The sequence below is a fragment of the Hydractinia symbiolongicarpus genome, chromosome 10 (genome assembly GCF_029227915.1).
Source record: "Hydractinia symbiolongicarpus strain clone_291-10 chromosome 10, HSymV2.1, whole genome shotgun sequence".
NCBI classification, from domain to species: Eukaryota; Metazoa; Cnidaria; class Hydrozoa; order Anthoathecata; family Hydractiniidae; genus Hydractinia; species Hydractinia symbiolongicarpus.
The window spans coordinates 25,693,597-25,716,046 of NC_079884.1; the positions used below are offsets into that span (position 1 = coordinate 25,693,597).

Sequence of the window (22,450 nt, forward strand, 5' to 3'; positions counted from 1 at the left end):
CTCACCCTACCTTTCCCGAATTATTTGCAAAATTCTAGTAGTAGTAGGGGCACAAATTTTGCTTACATTTTCCTATATATTATAAAAAATCCTGACAAAGTGGAGATCCTGAACAGAGTCGAGGTTAAAATTTTGCTAAGTTTCCGAACTGAAGAATTTCTGCTATTTCGTTGGTGGTCTCCAATTCTGCTTCTCAAGATAGTTTTTTTTTGATATGGCCACGGTCAATCTAAGCATATGTTTTCCTACATCAACTGGCAAAACATTACTTCACAAGAAGAAAAAAACTAGTTGAAACTATAAACATGTACTATTACTTTCACTAAAATATTAAAATAATTTTTTTACAGGTAGATCTATATTAAAAAATGTCACTTCACAAATTGACTGTTGCGTAGTCGAAAAAAGACGTAGGAAGATTAAGCATTTTCTGTTTCATAATTCAACAAGTAAATAAGACGAGCTCTACATTTGAATTTTTTTTATATTCTTATAGTTTTCAGTTGAAGGCAACAATAAACTTACATGTTAAGAAATAAAAGAAGTTCACAAGTATGCACCTCAACGAAGGGAAGACGGCAACTGAGCATTGTTGTACGCAAAAACGAGGGAGTGGACTCTTTTTTTCACAAAGATTGAAAAAAAGAACTCAGGTTGACTAGGAGACCCATATTGCTAAGAACACCGTATATTTAATTTTACCAAAAAGCAAAAAATGTTATGAATTTTTTTTTTCTTTCTTTCCATAGATTTTAAATTTGATAAAAAACACCTTTAATCTATACAAAAATAAGATGTTGTTAATTACATATCAGCTCACTTGATTTTAAAAACTAACAAATTTTAAAAATAAAAATACGATATTTATATACACAAGTTAAACAGTTTTTTTTAAATTCAGTCGTCAATTCAAGTAATTGAAAATACGCTATATATAAAAGCTTATTTATTTAAAAAAGAAAACAAAAACATTCAGATACAATAATCACCAACCAGCGCCAAATATTGATCTTAAATTACAGAACATGACATTTGTGGTGACATAAAAACACACATGCCGTTCTTTCAGAAGACAAGGTTAAAAACTTGATCCCATAAAATGTCAGAAGAAACATTAATTGTATTCGCTAAGCTATACAGCCGGCTACCGATATCTGGAATACACAGCATCTCAGCTTCAGTATATGAAAAAAATATTTTCAGCAAACAATTTCTTCATATCTCGAACAGTTTTCCTGAACTCGTTAGAGTTTGAGACATCACAAGTTGACCGTACGACAACCTTTGCACTATTAATTCATATTCAAACCAAAACATCGAGTCTTCAAGAAGTAAAGATCATCACACACCATAGAGTCCAATAAGTCACTGCAATTCCTAAAATTAAGTAGCATGGTTTAGGACTTCAACAGGTGTGATACCAAAATGGAGTCCAAGGATATAGTGACACTTTTTCCTAATACATAGCGAAATAAAAGACGGCTCATGACTTTTAATACTTTTAATAAGATCCAGGGGATTCAATCAAGAATCAACTTACAATATTCGTAAAACTTGTATCATTGTGGTCTACCGTCTGTCTGATGAGCTGAAGTGGGATGGTCATCTCGACTCTAAATAAAGCATATAACTTAAAGCAATTGCTAACACTTTCACCTAAAACTAAGGTATAGCCGACTAAACCCGTAATTATTATCACAATGGTAATTCGAACATACTGGTTTAATTACCAATATCAATTAGGAAGACACTATACATCAGCAAGCCAGTTACTAATGACCTGATATCCAAAAAGTAAATTTTTGGGTGACAAAATATCCACAAGGACAACAATTTTTTGAATTCTTAAATGTATACATCACACATACAACGCTTTCTGCACCGAGTAACTAAACACACAAACCTACCCTCGCCCAAGTATTGATCGAATCTAACAAACTGTTAAAACTATTTACCTAAAATATAAAAAAAAATTGGTTTAAATCTCTCTAATTTCACGACTTTTCACGACAAACTCATAGCAATGTTGTTATGGGCATTCAGCAGGAAAAAAACTACACTAAGTGTTTCTCTATGAGAGGTTATACCGTTAAATATTTTAAAAGCGTCAACACACGGATGTACAACAAGATGGCGCAAAGTATAAACAACAAGAAATTTAACATAATATTAACGAAAAACTAAATAACAAGCTTCTTGTCTCTGTTACTAACATTCTATATAACAAATTGTAACTTAGCATTTATTTCCGATGCAAACGAAAACTCTCCGATTGATTAAGAAACTTACAGGGTTCGTTGATCCACTTGTTGAAGAAATATCATTGGGAGGGCAATACCCTCCCGTAGCCTGTGACACCACATGATGCAGATTGCTTACCTAAAATTATTAATATAACACTGGACATAGACGCTTATTTCGCTTTGCAGCCTTTTCATGATAAACTGTAGAGCTTTTCAGTGAGTAATGTTAATATCAATGTTTTTATAATTTTCCCCCAATATTTCGCAAGCTTTAATTGATTGCATCTGTTTTATGCAAGCATGTTTACTGTAAAGATGAAGTCACGCATGGTCTATAAAGTAAATTTAGGTCTAACAAAACCTCCCATGCGCAGTTTACATTTTTTTGTAATGAAAACAAGACATTGTTGTTACATTCCCGGAAAAGGAAAAGTGCCAACTACACAATCCGATATCACAATACTTACAGGAGAAACACCGACAGCACAATCGGATCCAGTGGACAGCTGAGTCGTAAAAAGATCATTAGCGATTTGGTGATCCGACGTAGATCTATGTTCATCTAAAGAGACAACTAATAACATATTAAAATATTCAAACCATTTGAAATATTTACCCGAGAGTACAGAATAAACAGGGAGGTGGTTTGGAAATATATTAATAGGGTCGTGGAAAAAAATTAAAATTTAACAACCGGGAGGAGGGCAAAGTACATATACCAGTATAAGGTTAAGACTTTATGTTTATGCAACATGTATGCTGGCCACACTTGCTTAACGCAATGCATATTACGCACATAGTAAATACATAAAATAAAGTTCCAATATTCCCTTACTTCTTGGTGACACATCTGACAACTGCGGCGACGTTAGACTTCCAGAACTATGGTGTTGTGCCTTCGCAGCGTACATACTCGCTTCTTCTTGTGCTTTACCAATGTTCTTTTTGTAACGAATTCTCTTATTTCCAAACCAATTGGATACCTGAAAAACATATCGGAGTTCTATGCTTACATTGAACGCATATAAACACATTAGTTTGACACATCATATTCTCCTCGTGTCATTTTTGTAAGCATAAAAATATTGAAAAAAGCGAACTTGTGCGATGCTGATACCACATTTTTTGGCCAGTGTTTCTTTCACTTCTTCACTTGGATATGGATTACTCAAATGGGAGTAGAAATATTCGTTTAAAACTTCGGTTGATTGTTTGCTGAAGTTTCTTCTTTTCCGTCTAAAGCATTAAAAAGTTTTAAATAGTCACACAAGAAATTGGACAAAAGTGAATTATAGCAAGTTTCATAATATATAAGAGTACAATATTGTGCTGGTCATAAAAAGCCTAAGTTGGAAGTTGAAATGAGAGGTAAACATGTACAGAAAGGGTTTTTAGATTTAAAATAGCTGAAAGCTTCTCTTGGTAGCCTAATTGTAGGAAAGGGGAGGAGGGGGGGGGGGGGAGGAGTAGTAATTTTTTTTTGGTCAAAATAACTGTGGGAGTGGGAGAGGGGGTGGGGTTCTACTAGGTGGTTAAATTTCCTGAAATTTTGTGTTGTTTTCCTTCCCCATACAGCTAGGTAAGAGAAACTATAACCCTGATACGTATACACAAATTTTATGATAACTGTTTTCTTGTAGCTACTTGAAAATATTATACTCTGCACACTACTTGTCAGTATAAATCAAACCAAACAGATTGTTACCTGGCATCCAAGAACCTTGAACGTAAAATCATCACTGCTTCACATGTGCTTTGTTTTAGTTGCATTTGGATTGAATTGAATTTTCGATGAATTATGTTAACCATGCGTTCAATTTCATTTTTTGAAATGGGACGGGTTCTCGACTGTTCACGAAGAAGATTCATGACATGTGTTGTGAATTCCGAACATGCCTAAATTGAAAACAAACAAAAGAATAAAAAAACCCTAAAAACAGGTGTTATGCTTCCTTTAACAGGGTGACCACTAATAAAATGGGAACAAAAGTAAAGATATTAGGGAGAATTGAGAAAAATTCACATTTTTTAAGGATATTTTGCTGCGAACGAGAATAAAAATATAAAAAAAATAAGGATAATTAAGGAGGAAACCAATTTTAGTTCTCTATCTTTAATGTTACATACTATGTCCTATGATAAGAAAATTATAGATATTCAAATATACATATAAATTATGCCCTGAAAGATAGAAAAACTAAGGATTTTAGGTAACAGAGAAATATGTTTCACTGGTGATGAACAATCCATGAACACATTTCCAAAAAATTTATAATCAGAAAAATTAAGAAATAAGGAGAAAATAAGGAAAATAGCTAAAATTTCAATTTTTTAAGTACATGTAGGTACATTTAAGGAGATTTTCTTTTTCTAAGGTTATTTAGGGAGGGAATTTAAGGAGGAGTGGTCACCCTGCTAAAAAAATTTAAATTTTACCTGTTCATATTTTTCCAGTTCAGTATGATAAATTTGTCTGATTTGAGACAATTTTAATTTGTAATCTGCGTTTTCGATTTGGGAATCCTGTCCAGTTGCTGCAGCTACAGCAGCACTATTTTTATCAGCTGAGGCTGAGACGCCCTCAGCAAGTAACATATTATCCAAGCGCATTAATTGAGGATCTGTAGGCTCCTCATCGGTTTGATTTCGGATGTTTAAAACTAGAATTTATAACATTAAATTTAAAACGTTGGATTGAATAATTTTAGTTATTATAGATAAGTTATCGTAGACAATAAAATGTGTTACCTGTTTTTTCTTTGATTTCACACAGAACAGTAAACAAAGCTGGCTTCATGCGATGACAGTTTAATGCATGTTTTCTAAGAACATTATTTAAAAAAAGTTGTTTTAAAAAAGAAGCCTCAACAAATTTATGTATACTATACAACCCATCTTATCTGGGTAATTTACCTAATAAATGTGAGTCAATCTAGTGTATATGCTCTCATAAAATACACTGTCCAACTTTTAACAGAAAGCTTCAGGTAGGGGTTAAAAAATTTTCATTTTAAGATAATATTTTAAGACAAGAACAAAACTAATGAATAAAAAACACCTTGCTTGAGCTTCATCAAGTGATTGGTCTGTGATGTTCATAATCTGTTGAAGGATTTCACCAATTTCTTGCTTTTTTCTTAATTCCGAAATGTTAGCTCCACCTAGAGCAGATGGAGGACATGAAGTTGATGATGCAATTTCTGGCTCTGGAACGCCCATTCTTTGTGTTTCGTGCGAAGATGTTACTGCCTGTGTATTTTGTCGTCCAGCTTGACCTGTGGCCATGCTACAGTTACGATACTTGAATTTCTATATCCATCAACTCAATAATTTTTTAATAATTTGACGTTATTTTATATCTAAAATGAACAAACAGTTTTTACCAGAAGCACAGTCTGTTTAAGAGCATGGCGGCTTCTTTATTACCTTTATGACAACAAATAATTACCAAAAACCGGATAGACCTTAAACATAAACCATCATGTAAACAAGCACTAATTGACCATCTAAAGCACCGGCCACACCAGAATGTCATTAGCACACAAAAACAAACATTTTCTTTTTAAACCATTAACACTGTGGTCAATGAAACACAATACTGGGAAGACTCAAAAGAATTTAGTCTAGACACATGATACCTTTTATTACATTTTATGGTTTACCACAAAGTAGTGAGATAATTTGCAATGTTCATTCATTTCTAAACACCAAAATTTTTTTAAAACCTATTGCTGGAAAACTCCTGTAAATATTAGGAGTTCCCATAATAAAACCATAAATTCACAATTTCTACAAAGCATTGATGAAAAACGGAAGCTCTGAAATTAATTAAAGTAGATTATACAACACCACAAAGTCAATTGATAAAAAATTAACAACAGGATATAAAGATGATCTTTATTGTAAGTTTAACCACATGTTTAAAATAAACTGCACATTGTTTTCTTTCTTTCCGATGTGTGGCAGTATTAACCAAAACAGTAACTTACTAACATAGATAAATTACATTCTAGGATGCCAAACAAAAAAAAGGTCAGTTAGTTAGAGTGTGGTTCACAGTCTAACAAGAGTATAAATAACTGGGTAATAGTTAGACAATAGGGATCTTACTATAGCCTTGGGACACCAAAATAACATTGGTTTAAAGCTGACACAAATATTGTAGAGAAAGAGATAAATTTAAACAAATTGAATCCATTAAACAAATTAGTAACTCATTGAGTAGTGTCTATTTCTGACCTCTTCACTAATTTGTTTTAGGCAGCCTTCTATTTCTTTTATACTGAACTTTCTAAAAAATGGTAGTCAAACAAACTGCATCGTTTTACCAACCTTGTTCAAATAAGCATATAAGAATTAGAAAAAAATATATACTATATAAAGAAAAAAAACGAGGCATAAGTTCCTATTGACACAGCAAAAACTTTTATTGGGTACTTAATGTGCTTAAAACATAAAAAAGGTTAAAAATACAAAAATGGTAAGCATTGTAGCTCTCACAAAGTTTTGTTAGTCTATTAACTTAAAAATTGTATCACCAAGCCTCATCTATACTTTTTATCTTTTAAAAAAATAAGTAAGCTATATTGAACCATACATACTAACCTTTCTGTCATTTTTTTAGGAAGTTACATAATATGTAATAACTTATTTTCCATGAAACAAAAACAAAAACAAATCCAACTTTTTGACACTTCTCAAGTTATAAATTACTAATATTTTTATAAGCAAAAAGTTCATGGGCTAAATGTTTGCATACTGTAATCAATTGAATGCAAGATAGGCTAATCAATGACAATTTCTGCATACCAGCAGGATAACCATGACATTTAAATATCCTCCTCAAAATTTTATAGTGATACCAATATACATATAGATATCACATCAATACAATAATAACAAAACAGTAATACCTAAAAAATTGGAGAACATAAATAACTTTAAATACCAAATTCTTAGCAGCATGAAACACTAACATAAATTTATACTTCTGTAAAGCTTTTCTTACTTTTACAGTTTCAAAGTTAAAAATTCATAAAGAATTTACAGTATACCTACATTAAATATCATAATATAGTTCAGTTTAGACTGAGACATGAAACAGGGTTTGTTTGTTTTAATTAAAGAAAGATATGAAAACAAAACATGTACTTAAAACCAATTGTAGGTGTAATACCTCCTAAGCAAATAATTGCTTTTTAACAAGCCATTGTCTGATATAAAAATAACTTTTAAAAGATACACCAACAAATTAAATAGATGTACGTAATGTCTTAACTATAACTATAGCTAGCCCCTGCACTAAAGAAACACAATGTCAAGACAAAAAAGACTCAAGTGTTTAGATATATTCTAGAAATCATGAAGTTTGAACATTGACATACTTAACAGAATATTGTGTGTCTTCTTGGTCCTTTCCAATCAAAATAGAATCTATTTGTGTAGTTTCTTGGTATCCAGACATGTTTACTAACTATTCTGGGTTTTATTTCTTCTTTTATCTCCTCAAGAGACTTTTCACCATAGTTTAACATTCTCTGAACAGTTTCCATTTTTCTCTTTAAGGCTAGTGCATAATTGGAAACTAAAAATTTATCTGGTGTGTTAAGGATGTAATTATCAAATCCACCAGCATGGTCTATTTGTCGGACAGCTTTCATTGTGAAGGAGCATTTTATTTTTTCATCAAGCAAGTCACTGTAGTACTCTCTATCAAAAACATTTGGCTTCCAAAATCTTTTTGTTCTATGAAAGAAAACATGAAAAGTAATAAAAAAAAAAGGATTTTGTTTACCGCAAACTGCACTACTACACTTCATGAAACACTTCTGTCTTGTTTTTATTGCCTTGACCATGTATTGATCTTTGCCGGATGTAGACAAAACTTTATGGTGTACGTAAATTTAAAATGACAACTTCACAACATTGCGTAAGTTTAAAATCAACAAAAGAAAAATTATTTTTGTAATTAATAAACATGATTTTGTTTTAATAAGTTTGGAATCAATAAAAGGTTATTATTAATTGTAAAGAAATCAAGGCTACTACTAAAAATAAATTATAAACTTTTATAAAAGTAAAAGAAATTTATAGAGTCAAGTTGACACTTCAATTTAACCCTAACAAACATCAACAGTACAGTCTGCAGGGAGATTTCGCATGACAACGTTTAATTTCGAACCTGTAAATTAGGTTTCAGGGCACCTAACCTCTCCCATGTTCTGGCTAAAATTATAATTTGTTGCAGTTATATGCAATATTCTCTGTCATTCTTTTTGATTCATCAGTAAGCAAAAGACTGAAAGCATGAGGAACGGTGGCCAATTTGATATTTTCTGAACATATACCATCTCCTATCCCTTGAATCGAAGTATTTCATTGTACTAAGAGTGTAGTACAAATGGTACACTAAGATCTATAGGACCTCTTTCTAAATGACTGTCCTAATCTTGTCATAAATAAAATCATTAAATTCTAAATTAAACTCACATTTACGCAGTGAATTACATAAAAAGGTCAAGAGTATATTGTATTTTTTTTGACTCTGAATGCTACAAATAAGTATTTTCTTAGTTTTTAAACAATTTAGGGCCTGTTATAAAGCCTATTATGACTTGTCCTCAGGACCTATAACACCCTTCCCAAAACACCTGCCTTTAGACCTAACATAAAAATTCTAACACCCTGTCACATGACAGTGAAATTAGGTCATAACTCACTTTTTACCAGAAAAAGTTTCAATAAAACCAGATTTCACACCAGCACCATGCCATATTCCTGCATTATTTTCTGGAGAAATGTATCCAACTCTGGTTTCTAACCCAACACGTTTTCTTCTGGCTAGATTGATAAACAACAAACCAAGTCTTACCATCCTATATTTTTTTAATATAAAAACTATAAAATCAAAACAGAATATTATTATCATCTTAGGCAGTTATGTAGTTGTGTTGTTGCTATACTAGCACTGTGTCTGCACATTAAGCAGAGACATGGAAAAAAATTGTTAAAAATGGAAATTTTGTCAAAATATTTACTAACTTCAATAAATGCCTTAGATAAAATCAATGATGAATAAACATAGACATTTGCATCTTGCAGATATTTTTTAATGACTCAACCGTAATTAAATTTACATCAGATTTTCTATTTTAGGCTTCTTAAGGAAGATATTGGTAATGTCAGCTGCCAAAAGCACACTTCAAGTGTTTTTGTCACAATTTAGGTGTCAGGCCTATCAATAAGAAAATAACACCAGAGCAATAAATCACTCTCCCAAGGTTACAATAATTTAGACTGGGGGAGCAATCTAAATAAATAGAATAAGTTGAAAAATGCATATTTTATTACAAAGTCTTTTTTATCAATTTTATTTTATCTTTTTATATAAATTTTGGTTCTTTTTTACTGTAAATAATAGAAAGGAGTCATTGATTTCCATGTGAGATGAATTGATATTGCTCAGCCAGAAAAAAACTTTTTTGGAATTAGGGGAGCAATTAATGGCTGAGGTAGTTTCTCATTTCTTAGATTTGGCGAGGCTTTGCGTGAGCAAGAGCAATGGCTCTCCCCTTATTGATTGGCCTGACGTGTACTACATTAATCATTTTTTTGTTCTATCAATAGCATATGTTAAACAATTTGTGTTTGGGGTGTGTGCAGCTTGGTTTTGAAAAAAAAATTTGGGGTAAGCTTGCATAGGCTCTATATGTTTACTCACAAAATTTAATTGCAAACCGACATGCAGATCCCAAGTTATGGGGTCCTCAGCAAAACAATTAGGAGGCCTGGGATGAGCAAACAAGTGTCATTTGGTCAAAAAAAAATTATGTTAATCAATTCAGCTTTATAATATCTATGCATTGATAAAGTTTGATCGCAAATACCTTAACAGGTCTAAAATTAATGATGACAGAAAATGTCAAAATTTGCTAATGCAATATAATTAATCTGAAATTCTTTACATGTGAATATCTTGAGAATGAAAAAAATTGAAGCTTAAATGCAGCCTCCATAAAATGATAAGTGTATGCACAAAGCTTGATTGTTTGACACTAAAAACTACGGAAATAGCTAAAAAATAACTAAAAACTAATACTATAAGGTGTCTGCGGGTCACAAATGCAGAACTACTATGCCTATAGGTGATGAAACTTGATAACCTATAGAAAGTCTTAATACAAATCATCCTTTTTACCCATCCAAACAAATCTATTGACTATGATATCAAAATAAAAATCAACGGCCATAAAATTTTACCTTCTGAATCTATTAAATATTTAGGGATCACTCTGGACAAACATTTAAAATGGCATATACACATAGATAATCTTAAAGTAAAACTATCCAGATCCATTGGGATATTATCTAAAATAAGACACTATGTTTCCTATAATATTTTAACTAATATATATCATGCTATCTTCTCATCACATCTAACTTATGGATGTCAAATATGGGGACATAACAAAAGCACCTACCTGAATAGAATTATCTCCCTTCAAAATAAAGCAATTAAAATTATGAACTTCAAACCTGCAAACAGCCCTACTTCTCTATTATTTAATAAATCCAAAATACTTACTTTTCCTGACACAATTAAGCTGAAAGACTTTTTATTTGCGTATGATCATTTTCACTCTGGTTGCAAATACTCATACCCATAATACCAGAAATGCATCAAACAATAACCTAATACTTCCAAATGTTAGTACCACTTGGTATGGAATTTATAGTATAAAATATCAATCAATCCGTTGCTGGAATACAATTAATAACCAACACAGTGATAAAAAGCTGTCATCACTATCCAAAAACCAGTGCAAAAAAATAATTACAAATCAATTGTTAAGTAAATACTTATAAGGAATAAATATAAACTAATAATTTATTTGCTACACTTAAATTTAAATTTAAGTTTAATTAGTTATTCATTTTTTGTACATATATAGCTATATTTTTTTATTTAATTTTGTTTAATTTTTGTTTATCTTATTTCATTTATTGATTTTTTGTTTGTTTTTCTTGTGTTTTTTTTGTTTGTTTGTTTTGTCTTTGTCTTCTAATTTATTTCTACCACGTATATATATATATGTCTATCTTATTTTTTTTGTTGACAGGGGGGCTAGTTCTTGATTAGATTTATCTATTTGACTAGCTCTCCTGTTAGGTTAGATTATTGCATTATTTATACTCTAGACAATTTTTTTTTTTTTAAAAAAGTTTATTTTTTGTAATCTAACTTAACAAATAAATGTATTTACTTTATTTACTTTACTTACAACAGATTCAAGTTTTAATTTAATGGTGTCATGGGGATCAGAAATGAGGCTACTTTCCATATTTTGCAATAAATCTAATTTTTCAAGCATTACTGATGACAATATGGCATTAAAATTTTTGGTAGAGTTATTCATAATAACTTTATAACTTTCTGTATTTAAATGTAGTGTGTTTTGTGCTTCCTAAGCAGACGAATCTTGAATCAGCCCTATAAAATATTACTTTTTCAAGGTGCAGGGTTGTAATTAGTTCCTTTCCTCTTTTTTTTCTTTTTCTTCCTTTTCTCTAATTTACTTGTTGTTTTTCTTTTTTTCCCATTTTCCTCTCTTTCATTTCCAAATATTCCACTATACAGTTTGTCAGTCCTTCAATGTTCTAATTTCTTTTGTTTTCTCTAGGGATTCATTCTTGATTTCTTGTTATATCCTCTGTTTTACTTTGATACATCGATTGAATGTTTTTTTCTTTCCTTTTCCCCACCCTTTTTGTCTTTCTTTTCTTAAGTTATTGCCTATGTCAACCATTTTTTATGTATATACAATTTATTACCTTCCTAGCTTTTTTTATTCTGACTTCCTTCAGGAGAAACTTTATCTTGTATTTCTGTCCTTACTGATCTGTTAATTTACTAAAATCTATTATTTTCGTCTTGATCTGCCATACATGTTCCTGAATTTATTCTTTAATTCTTTTTATCCATTCACTCTTTTTCATTTCAGTTGCCCAACCTTATAAACTTTCTCAATACTGCTACAACACAGTTGTGGTACGTACACAGTGCCATGCTTTACTACACTATCTGCTATTTAGTTTGACCATATGGTCTTCCTTATTCTTGTTCTTTTATTTATCTGGTATACCAAAGCCGCCTCTCTCTCTCTTGTCCCATTCCCCATTAAATCTCCAATGCAATCAAGCAACAATTTATAAAAGACCTTTTGTGCACCTATGAACACAGTGTTTTTCTTCAGCTTTTTTTTGTTTTTCAATATTGCCTGCAAAACCAATCAGTTGTCATTCTGAGAACCATTTTTTCTGTCTCCCTATTTTAATTATATGCTGATGTTCATTTTGTTATATTCTTCCATTTTTTAAACACCTTTTTAATGACACTTGTGATACCCCTCCAAATATTGACTTGATTTCTTCTAGTATATATATCTTATTTGCAATGCTACTACCATTTACATTCCTCCCTCTAAAATAATCTCATTCCTCTACCCTTCGCTGTCTCCTGCTTTTTTTCCTCTTCAATTTTCTTAACTTTTGTCAGTTGTATTTTTATTGGTTCTTCTTTTCCCCCTTTTTTAAATAATAAATCAATTTTCTCCAATTAGGTGGTTTATTAGGTTGATGTAAAATAACTTAATAAAACTTAATAAACTTTTATTTTTTCTGGATTCTCGGTGATCTTTCCCTCCTCTCTGTCAATGCTGGTTGTATTTTGTCCCGTCTATGTAGAAATGTTTCCTCCTTCATCCCTTTGTATTGTTCTTTTGAACTTCCTAACATGCTAATTGTGCCTTTTCTCATACATATGCCTTGTTGTTGTGTTTTCAGATCTTCACTAGCACTGACACTGATTCTGGCTATAACAGCAATTATTTACATAAAAAAACGAACAACTTAACACACAGCATATATTTTTGGATACTTGTTTTGTCACTGAATAAAAATAAAATCCATATAACTAGCTGTTTTTTTATAGTTTTCAAGAAGACCATGAACCATGTGTTAATATTTTGACGTGTCAGCATGGCCAGCAGCCGGCCAATGATATTTGAAATACTAAATGGCCGGCAGTTTAAAATTTGTATCATGTAATGCCGGCCATCAATTTTCCAAACATTTAATGACTGGCAGTTATAATTTCTGTATCTCTCATGCCAGTGACTGATATTCCATATATTATATGTTTGACAGTTTTAGAATTTTTACTTATATACTATTTTAATACCTTCATCTGTCTTATTTTCAACGTAAAATGGATATACAAAATATTTCCTCTTCGAGTGGCGATGAAGTTGATTCTTTCAGAAAGAAATGCGAGAAGAACGTTCTTGTCAAGAAAAATAAATTATCAAAACAGCAAAGAAAAAAAAAATGTGAGTTTTAAACACTCAACTTTGAAAAAATTACCAAAGGCATCGAATTGGTTTCGTTTCGTATGTAGAAAGAAATACTCTGAAAAGTAATTTTATTTTAAATTGATAAACGGAAAAACAAACTTAATTCCCATATTTTCATTTCGTTTATTGTCTTAACAAAACCCTGCATTAAAAATAAGTGTTTATAAAATACATTGCAACAAACTTTGGGAGTACATATGTAGCAAAACACAATGTAGCACAAAATGTCGCCTTTTTAATAACATGAAAATTATTCACCAACGATATAATGGAAAAATAAATTAAGGAAATCAATGACTGCCACATACCATTTTCAGCTGCTGGCTAGTATGCATGAACTTTAATGATTGGCTCTTAAAACATATATATATATATATACATCTTTAAAAATAACAATGACTGGCACATAAGTTACGTATATTTTTAACTGCCAGCCATTTAGTATTTTAAATATCATAGGATGGCTGCCTGCCATGCAGACATAGCGTTAAAATTTGGGTTGGACCTGTCCAGAAATGACAATTCAAAAAATAACTTACATGTGTTAAATATGTTGGAGCAATAAATGAGAAAGGTCAACAGAAAAATTTGCACTGACCCTTCTGTGTCTAAAGGAAGACTTTACTTCATAGTTAGGTCAGAACAACTAGTTAAAACATAGCTAGCTAGCTAGCCTGAAGTGTTTGTATAAAATTTTCAAGCTAGTTATTTAACCACCTTTCTTCATGTTAGGTAGCTAGCTAGCAATGCACCTCTTCTTGAAATAGATGTGCATATTTTACATGACTAACCTCACAAATATCAAGATATACCTTTCTGTTACTTCTAGGAGGGGCCATGGTTTAGATGGGGAGTCCTATTATTTAATGCTCATTTTCAGCTACGCAGACCTAGTTAGGGTCCGCGCTCTGCCAGAGACAACTCTCTGTGAAACATCCAACACAGCAAACACAGTGTGCCACCTCCCCAATTTCCCTTGCTATGGTAACATTCACTCGCCCATACTTAATCGCTGCCAAGAGGAATCAAACTCGGTCACCTGCACAAAGTGCGACAGTTATAACCACCAAGCTACAGCACCATAAAGCTATAGCTAGTGTCAAACGTTGTTTGCTTATTAGCTATATATTATCTGCATAAAAAAACAAGTAAACACCAGTCAGTGTGGCTTAAAAAAAAATTTCAGACAGAAATTCTAATTTCACTTTTCTTTAGGACTAGAAGCCTTCTTTAACATATTTTTCCCTTTCTAATTCCCAATATAAGGAGTAAGCTTAGCTAGTAAGCTAGCTAAGAAAAGATGTAAACAATGTCCAACTGTGAACTCGTGCATTTAGGACCGCTGCTGTCATATTACCTCAAAACACAAAATGAGGTTTGGGTAAGTTTGGGTAAGAACCCTTGTAGCTAGGTACATTAGCAGCAACCAATGGATGGGACAAAGAGTGATTAACAAAGCAGCGTGCGCTTGGGTATATGATATCCGCTTTGGGCTGAACTTTACCGATACGGTTAACAACACGGTTAAAAAAATATATAACATCTAATTGTGCCTTCATTTAACCTACATCACTATATGTACATATTATATTTTAACAATATAGAGAGCGTGCGCAATGATGATATTTACAGACAGGAATACAAGGATGAAATTGCCGGGATTCTCTTCCAAGCCGGACCCGGGGTCGTTGCATCAGACGCACCACGGGATCTTATCCACTAGTCGTCGGCAAAAGGATTCGTGTAGGATAGGTATAAAGCTTCATGATGGGCAACAATCCTCAGAAACTAATTCGTTAAAACACAATGCAATGTATAGTGTGTCCTCTTGTTATGAATGACGTCAATCTTTAATGTGAAAAGACGAAAGTAAATATTTCGCTGCATTTGTTTAATAAGTATGAAGCTGCGTAGGTTGCAATATTAAATTTTCGTTTAGGTACATTGGACATGTTTTTCTTTTAGGTTCCTGTACTATCTTTACGATGCGTCAAGTTACACGGGGAATTCTTACCTTCTCCGTGTAATTTGGCTGCATATTGTTGATATTACTTTATTCATGCACATGCTACGGGACTTGCTACAATAAGCTGTTGCTAAATTGAGCAGTGTAAGTAGGATTCTTCTCTTGCGGTGTGAAATTGCGGAACCAGATTTTTAAGTTTAGTTGTGAAGAGAAAGTTTGGGGCCACATACAGAGAAGTGTTAAGTGCGGAAGAAAAGTGTCAAAACGCAGAAAATACAGAAGAGAACTGTTTGGATCATAGAAGAAAAGAGTTTTTAAATTGAAAAAAATATATATACATACATATACTGATGAAGGTTAAATGAAGGGTCCGCCAAATGTTCTTTTGAACCGTGTTGATGCAGGACCCGCTCAACAAAAGTCCACTTTGCATTCGCAAAATGGCAACTGCAAGAAGTAAACAATCAAAGAGTAATCGGAATCTCACTTTGACTGCTGTGGCACTTCAGGATCATTTGGCTAAAACGTTGAATCTGAAAGACGGGTTATCTTTGTCTAAAGCGATTTCGAATCAGAATACAGTCAACTTGAAATCAAAAAATATTGTCTTTAAGAAAGATACAAAGAATCTTAACAAAGAATTCGTAATAAAATCAGCTTCCCAAAATGTCACAAGGAACGTGACATTGGCAGAAAAACTGGGTATTGTAGAGTGTGAAGAAAATCCTTGTTTGAATGAAGAACAATGGGCAATTTTAAAGATAAAATCTAACTCGAGAGGTGATTCGTCACAACCATGTGCAATATGTAAGGATAATTATAATCAATTTCGACAGCAAATATTATTATCATGTAGTCATGTTTTTCATCGCCAATGCATAGCATCATTTGAAAAATACTCAGGTAAAGCTATTTGTCCTATTTGTCGAAGAACAAACTATGAAAAAAGAGTAATATTTGATGGTTCAATAATTACTTTAAACAGATCTGCCACTTTGATACAAAAACACTGGAGGCGTTATATTGTACAAAAAAGGTACATTCAACTTAGAGAGAAAATACCACCAAGTGACAAAAAACTTAGAAGAAAGTATTATGAGCAAAAGTTCTTAAAACTTTCTGATAAACTTGTTGAATCATACGACTATCACTACGAAGATGTGTCCCAGTTTATTGATTCGATTGACCAAAATTTGGTTTCTAGCAAGTCTGTAATGAAGAGATTTACTGAAAGAGACATGCTTGAAAATGAGTGGGAAAATATCCAAATTAAAGCTATTAAAAGAGGCAAAAAGGAATGTCCAATATGTTTGTCATTGCTAAATGATGGAAGCAAGGGAACCATGTTGTTATCATGCACACATGTTTATCATATGCAATGCCTTTTGGCTTACGAGCAATATAATAATAAGCATGAGAAACTTTGCCCAGTGTGTAGAACAGAATATAATAAAAGGAGTTTTTAGGTTTGAAACAATTGTGTGAAGTATTAACATAACTTTCTTTCTGCTTAAAAATAGTGGTGTTAAGGCAGATTTATAGTGAAGAATACGAAAAATTGAATTGAATTCTACTTTTTTATACAAATAATCTGAACAGTCAAGTTTGTTGAAAAAAACCAACTAATTTTGTTACATTTGGTGATACTTTTGTGTATTAGGATCAATAGAAGGCAAGTGAGACAAGTGTGACTTTGATTTAGGAAAATACAGCTTGATGTTGTCTGGCCTGGTTGGGGAAAGTTTTAACGCAGTACCTAATCAATACCTGACGAGAAGAAAGTGTTTAAAGAAAACACTTTTGCAGCTGTTGTAAAAATTTTAAAACATTATTCCTGCAAAATTTTCTAACTAGAAATGGTCCATGAGCATTTTAAGGTAATCCAATAAAAATAGTCAAAAATTTAAAAAAAGGTAAGCTTGTATTTATTAAAATGCGTTTTCTTGCATGACTGACCTTTTAATAAACATGAAACATTATTAAAATTATTGGAATGCTAATAAACAATGAAAAATATCTTTATTTTTGTCGACCCGTAAAAGTAATCTCGTAAAAAATATAATTTTTCAGAACCTTCTTGTTTAATAATATGAAATCGTTTGAATTTTGAAAACATTAAAGAACCAAAACTAAAACAAAAGAAGACAAAGACGAACATCGTTCGTTATAGACATCGCCCGTAACAAAACAACGAGAGTGCGCGTCTTCTCATAATGCGAATAGTATCCTACTACCGTGGCTGATTAGTACATCTTGTCCCGTAACAGGATAGTCAAACTTTGAGATGTACGGCCGAACGTCATAGCACTCGGTCGAACGTTTTGATGTTCGGCCGAACGTCATAGCACTCGGTCGAACGTTTTGATGTTCGGCCGCACATCTGCATGTCCGCAAGAGTCCGAACGTTTCAAATTAAACATTTCAAAGAATTTGGTCTGTATATTAACTGAGCTTTAAAAGTCAAGCCGGGTTTTTGTGAAGTGTTTAAACTTTCTACGCCTTACGGATTGAGTCTCATCAAAGTTTGTCGAACAAGTTCTCTAGAAACATTGATGTTATATTTTAAACATATCAATTCCATCATTTTACTGTAGCCAATATCTGTTTTAGTGTTTAATTCAAGTAAAAGAACATAATTTCTTATCGATATTTTGCTTTGGCTTAATGGAACATTATGGGGCTTGTTTATTATACCACATACTTCTCTGTACTTTAGTTTCAGTTTTATTCATGATAATATTTTATCAAGGAAAAAAGATTAATTCGTTTAATTATTTTTTGCTAAATGTTTGTTGCGTCCAGGCGAATGTTTTAATCGATTATCCTGTGACGGTACAAGATGTACTAATCAGCCACGGTAACATCCCGGCTTAAATCAGGACCAATAACCCGAATTTTTTTGCATTCTTCTAAAATAAAATGCAAGCTACATATAGTTTGATACATTTTTAAGTAGCACTATCTATACTTGTAGACGAGTAATGATATATCCATGTCGTAGGGTATATTTTTTTCAAATATTAATAAAAAATACATTTTGCAAAACCAAATTAATTTATTTTCATGGCAACTTTTGCACCACAAGCAATCACATTCATTGAATTGATACATTTTTAAAGCAAGTTTTCCTCGCCAATATGAATGCAAATGTCGTTAGTCTGTTACAACTCGTTGTTTCTGCTTCTATATTCTGCGCAAGAGAATCGTCATTCCTTTTATCATTTTTAAGATATTGCAAAAACGTCGTGATGAATTTTAGAATTATACAGCATTTCAAAAAAGAGATTAGGCAACGGAAAATTCAGTCTGCGCAATGCGCTAACTTTTGAAATCTCAGAACGCAAAAATTCCGTGGCGATGATGACGTCATAATCTCGACATACCTGACTTAACATGAATAACGAAACACTTGACAAAATAAGAACGGGAATAACTGACAGAATGATAACTAGAACCATTGAAGCAAGTCTAGAAATCGAAGCGTCAAACTGGCTGACCAGCTTACCCATCAAAAAGTACGGTATTTTACTTGACAAACAATTTTTTGGGGATAGTCTGTACATAAGGTACAATATTCCATTAAAACGTTTGCCAACAAAATGCGTTTTTTGGTGCTTTTTAAGATTGGACACGGCCTATCATGCCTTAATGGTGGATTCTTTTCAATTCGACATAATAAAATAAGAGACTTTACCGAAGAATTGTTAGCTGAATGCTGCAAGAAGGATGTTACAACGAAACCAGTATTAGATGTGCATATTTTACATGGCTAGCCTCACAAATATCGAGGGATATACCCTGTCTATTATTTCCAGGAGGGGCCATGGCTTATATGCAGAGTCATAGAGTATTTAATGCTCATTTTGAGCTACGCAGATCCAATTAGGGCCCGTGCTCTACTAGACAACAACCAGCAACATCCAACGGCCCACACAGTGTGCCATCTCCCCAATTTTCCTCACATGGCTTGGGTTAACCCGGGCCTATAGTAACAATCACTCGCCATGTTGAATCGCCCTCAAGAGGAATCAAACCACGGTCTCCCGCACAGAGTATGAGAGCTATAACCAGTAACCTACGGCGCCACATAACCACTAATCTACGGCGCCATTGCAAGAACTAACTGGCGAAATCTTACCACCGTCAACAATTTAAACAAATGATGCACGTGTTGAAGTTACTGCAAGAGGTTTCTGGGTTAAGGGACAAGTAGCGTACTTTGACGTTAAATTTTTCAACCCTGCAGCTAAAGTCTACTCGACCCAATCTTTTCCCTGCAGCACATCGTTCAAATGAACAGCTTAAAAAGAGGTGTTACATTAAAAGAGTAAACGAAATCGACCAAGGTACATTTACACCACTGGTTTTCACGTGTTTTGGAGGCATGTCTCGTGGGTTCTCCAGATTCTATAACAGACTGGCTGAAATTATATCGGAGAAACGAGATGAACCCATTGCTAATGTAAAAAATTGGATTCGTTGTAGGATAAACTTCAGTCTCTTGAGATGGCAACTGTTATGTCTGAGATGATCAAGAAGTACCAAAAAAATTTTTGCCGATAACGATGACGTTAATTTGATCGTCACAGAAAGTAACATTAAATCCTGAAAAATGTTTTCCGAACTTAAAGCATCTATTTTTATATATCCTCATTATTTTGAAGTTTTTTCATATGGCTCGTTCCGCCAAGAAGGTGATAAGGCCCCAAGGGGTAAAATATATATCTTTGTTAAAAAAAACAAAAACACATAGGTTAATTTTTGGGCAAAGATTGCAATGCACCTATTTTTACCTTTTTCACCGTCATCCCTCACATCAAGGCAAAAAACCCTGGGGACGAAGGTGCTTATTTTTACTTTATAAAAAAATTATTTGGTTTTGTTTCGCTTATAAATTTAGAAAATACCCTGAATATCTCCCCTTCATCAAAAGATTATTTTTTAACCTTCCACCTTTATTCATATTCTTTCGTGTTGTTATGCGAAGATCGAAATTATTTTGCTTAATTAATGCAACATACATAAGACGTGATAAAGTTCCATATTAATTCACACAAAAGTCCAAGAAAGTCCAGTTAAAACTTTATGTTGTTTAAAAGTAAAAACGTAATTAAAAATGAAATATTTACTGTCGCAATAGTCCAATTAGAAAGCACGCTGCACTTAAATACACTGCTGTGCCCCAGCACTGGTTTGAATCCCATAAAGGGGACATTTTTTCTAAAATAAAACTTTACGTATGAACGTCATCAACAAGCGTTGATGACGTTGCAATTTCCCCTTATCGGTTAAAATTTCGTCGTTGAAAAGTGACAAAATTTGAAAAAAATTTCGTCACTTTTCACCGACGAAATTTTATAACCGACGATATGTTTTGACCGACGAAATTTTATAGCCAAAAAAAAAATTTTGACCAACAAAATTTTTCACCAAAATTAAATTTTATATTTTACGTGTTTTTATTGATTTCCGTCCAACGCTACGCGAGACGGAATGTTTAAAATCGCCTGATAATTTTTGTCCAGGGTAAAACCTCGGAACATTTCCGTCTTCTCAAAAGTCAATGAAGATGCTTCATTTTAATCTCTGTCAATTTAACGAGATTGTATGCTCTTCGTGTGGCCAGAACATTCCGTGTAAGGCTACGATTAAAAGTGCTTACATTTTGTTCGTCGCCCGTTTGTAGTCTGGTTTGGTCGTATAGTAGCTTTATTGATGATGTAGCTAGGGAGCTAAGCACTATTTTTTAAATTCGTGTATTTTATCAGGGAAGATCTATAGACATTGACATGAACTATTTATATTCTCTGTGTATTTCTTTATTTTTTTATATCAAACATCCTATTTACATATAAGTGAGAAAAGTGTGCTTGCTAGAGCTACCTATTTCAATTTTTGGTGCTGACTTGGATCTCCTTTTGATAGGTGCTGCATACCCATTTTAATAGTCTGAATCTTACTTACTAGCTAGCTATCGAGCTAGATAGCTACACAAAATAGTGCTTTAATTAGAGCGCCTTTTTTTCTTAAAGAGTTAGCTAGCAACAAAAATCCTTTGTCCTGCTTTGTGTATTTTTTCCATTGCTGGACACCCAAATTCTGTTCTTATGGTAAAAAAGGGTGCTAAAAATAACTTCCAAACGACGCTTTGTGGGGGCTTCTATCAGATAAAAAGATATATATTCGCAAAGGTTTTTTTATATATTTGCAGAAACGTGACAAAACTTTGACAATTCCTTGTATCGAACAGTCAGGGTGAACTATTAGCCTGTAACAGAATATATACACCTTTTTGAATGTTTACAATTTCCAGCGGTAAGCCCTTCTGGCTCTAACAACAGCGTGGCATGCAGAAACGTCTTTTTTCAGGCCATTTCTTTCTACGGAAACATTATTGAGTCTTTAAAATATTATCGAGTGTAGATGGATAACTTCTGATTGACATATATTTATATAAAGTCGTAATAATACCTTCGTGCAAAGAAACAGACTTAAAAGAACCTTACTTCACCTAGCGCGTGCTTCTTTTTGCCTACCACACGATTGTTAAAGCCGAAAGGTCTTTTGCGGAAAATGTAAACATTCAAAAAGGTCTATAGTTAGCCGATGCAGGATAATTAGACGCTACGCACACTATATAAGCCGTTAACCCTATTCGGTCCGGGGTTTTTCGCACATACTATGACCATTACTGTTGTTCCAGAGCGAATTTTTGCATTCTATTTGAAGTTTCGGAAAGCTAAATAAAAGTTACTTAACATATTTTCTGGTTTTTACGTGGATCGCATAAAAGTGCCAAAAATTGCCCGAAAATCCGTTTTTTTCGATTT

The 22,450-nt window shown here is 32.8% G+C and overlaps 3 protein-coding genes across 3 annotated transcripts; 1 reads left to right on the plus strand and 2 right to left on the minus strand.

Moving 5' to 3' along the window:
* Positions 1-291: 291 nt before the first annotated feature.
* On the minus strand, positions 292-5,811 carry LOC130612214 (pre-B-cell leukemia transcription factor 1-like). Its single transcript, XM_057433516.1, has 11 exons — positions 5,302-5,811; positions 4,992-5,065; positions 4,680-4,903; positions 3,949-4,139; positions 3,344-3,479; positions 3,079-3,226; positions 2,711-2,805; positions 2,290-2,379; positions 1,908-1,955; positions 1,541-1,613; positions 292-1,377 (listed from the first exon to the last, which is right to left on the minus strand). Exons 1-10 carry the CDS (start codon positions 5,526-5,528, stop codon positions 1,560-1,562), a joined length of 1,287 nt encoding a protein of 428 aa, XP_057289499.1. The 5' UTR covers positions 5,529-5,811; the 3' UTR covers positions 292-1,377; positions 1,541-1,559.
* A 315-nt stretch (positions 5,812-6,126) lies between these two features.
* Positions 6,127-9,173, minus strand: LOC130612216 (39S ribosomal protein L28, mitochondrial-like). Its single transcript, XM_057433517.1, has 2 exons — positions 8,963-9,173; positions 6,127-7,988 (listed from the first exon to the last, which is right to left on the minus strand). The coding sequence occupies exons 1-2, from the start codon at positions 9,169-9,171 to the stop codon at positions 7,628-7,630; spliced, it is 570 nt and encodes a 189-aa protein (XP_057289500.1). The 5' UTR covers positions 9,172-9,173; the 3' UTR covers positions 6,127-7,627.
* A 6,852-nt stretch (positions 9,174-16,025) lies between these two features.
* LOC130662631 (RING finger protein 32-like) lies at positions 16,026-17,661 on the plus strand. The gene has a single exon (XM_057461527.1). It carries the CDS (start codon positions 16,061-16,063, stop codon positions 17,084-17,086), a length of 1,026 nt encoding a protein of 341 aa, XP_057317510.1. The 5' UTR covers positions 16,026-16,060; the 3' UTR covers positions 17,087-17,661.
* The last annotated feature ends 4,789 nt before the right edge of the window (positions 17,662-22,450 follow it).

Excerpts from the sequence above, each read along its gene's own strand:
- LOC130612214 (XM_057433516.1), bottom strand. The coding sequence starts at position 5,528 with ATGGCCACAGGTCAAGCTGGACGACAAAATACACAGGCAGTAACATCT. Across the intron at positions 5,066-5,301 it reads CTTGATGAAGCTCAAGCAAG|AAAACATGCATTAAACTGTC; the intron begins GTGTTTTTTATT and ends TAATGTTCTTAG. Across the intron at positions 2,806-3,078 it reads GTCAGATGTGTCACCAAGAA|ATGAACATAGATCTACGTCG; the intron begins GTAAGGGAATAT and ends TTGTCTCTTTAG.
- LOC130612216 (XM_057433517.1), bottom strand. The coding sequence starts at position 9,171 with ATGATAATAATATTCTGTTTTGATTTTATAGTTTTTATATTAAAAAAA. Across the intron at positions 7,989-8,962 it reads GAAACTTTTTCTGGTAAAAA|AACAAAAAGATTTTGGAAGC; the intron begins GTGAGTTATGAC and ends TTTCTTTCATAG.
- LOC130662631 (XM_057461527.1), top strand. The coding sequence starts at position 16,061 with ATGGCAACTGCAAGAAGTAAACAATCAAAGAGTAATCGGAATCTCACT.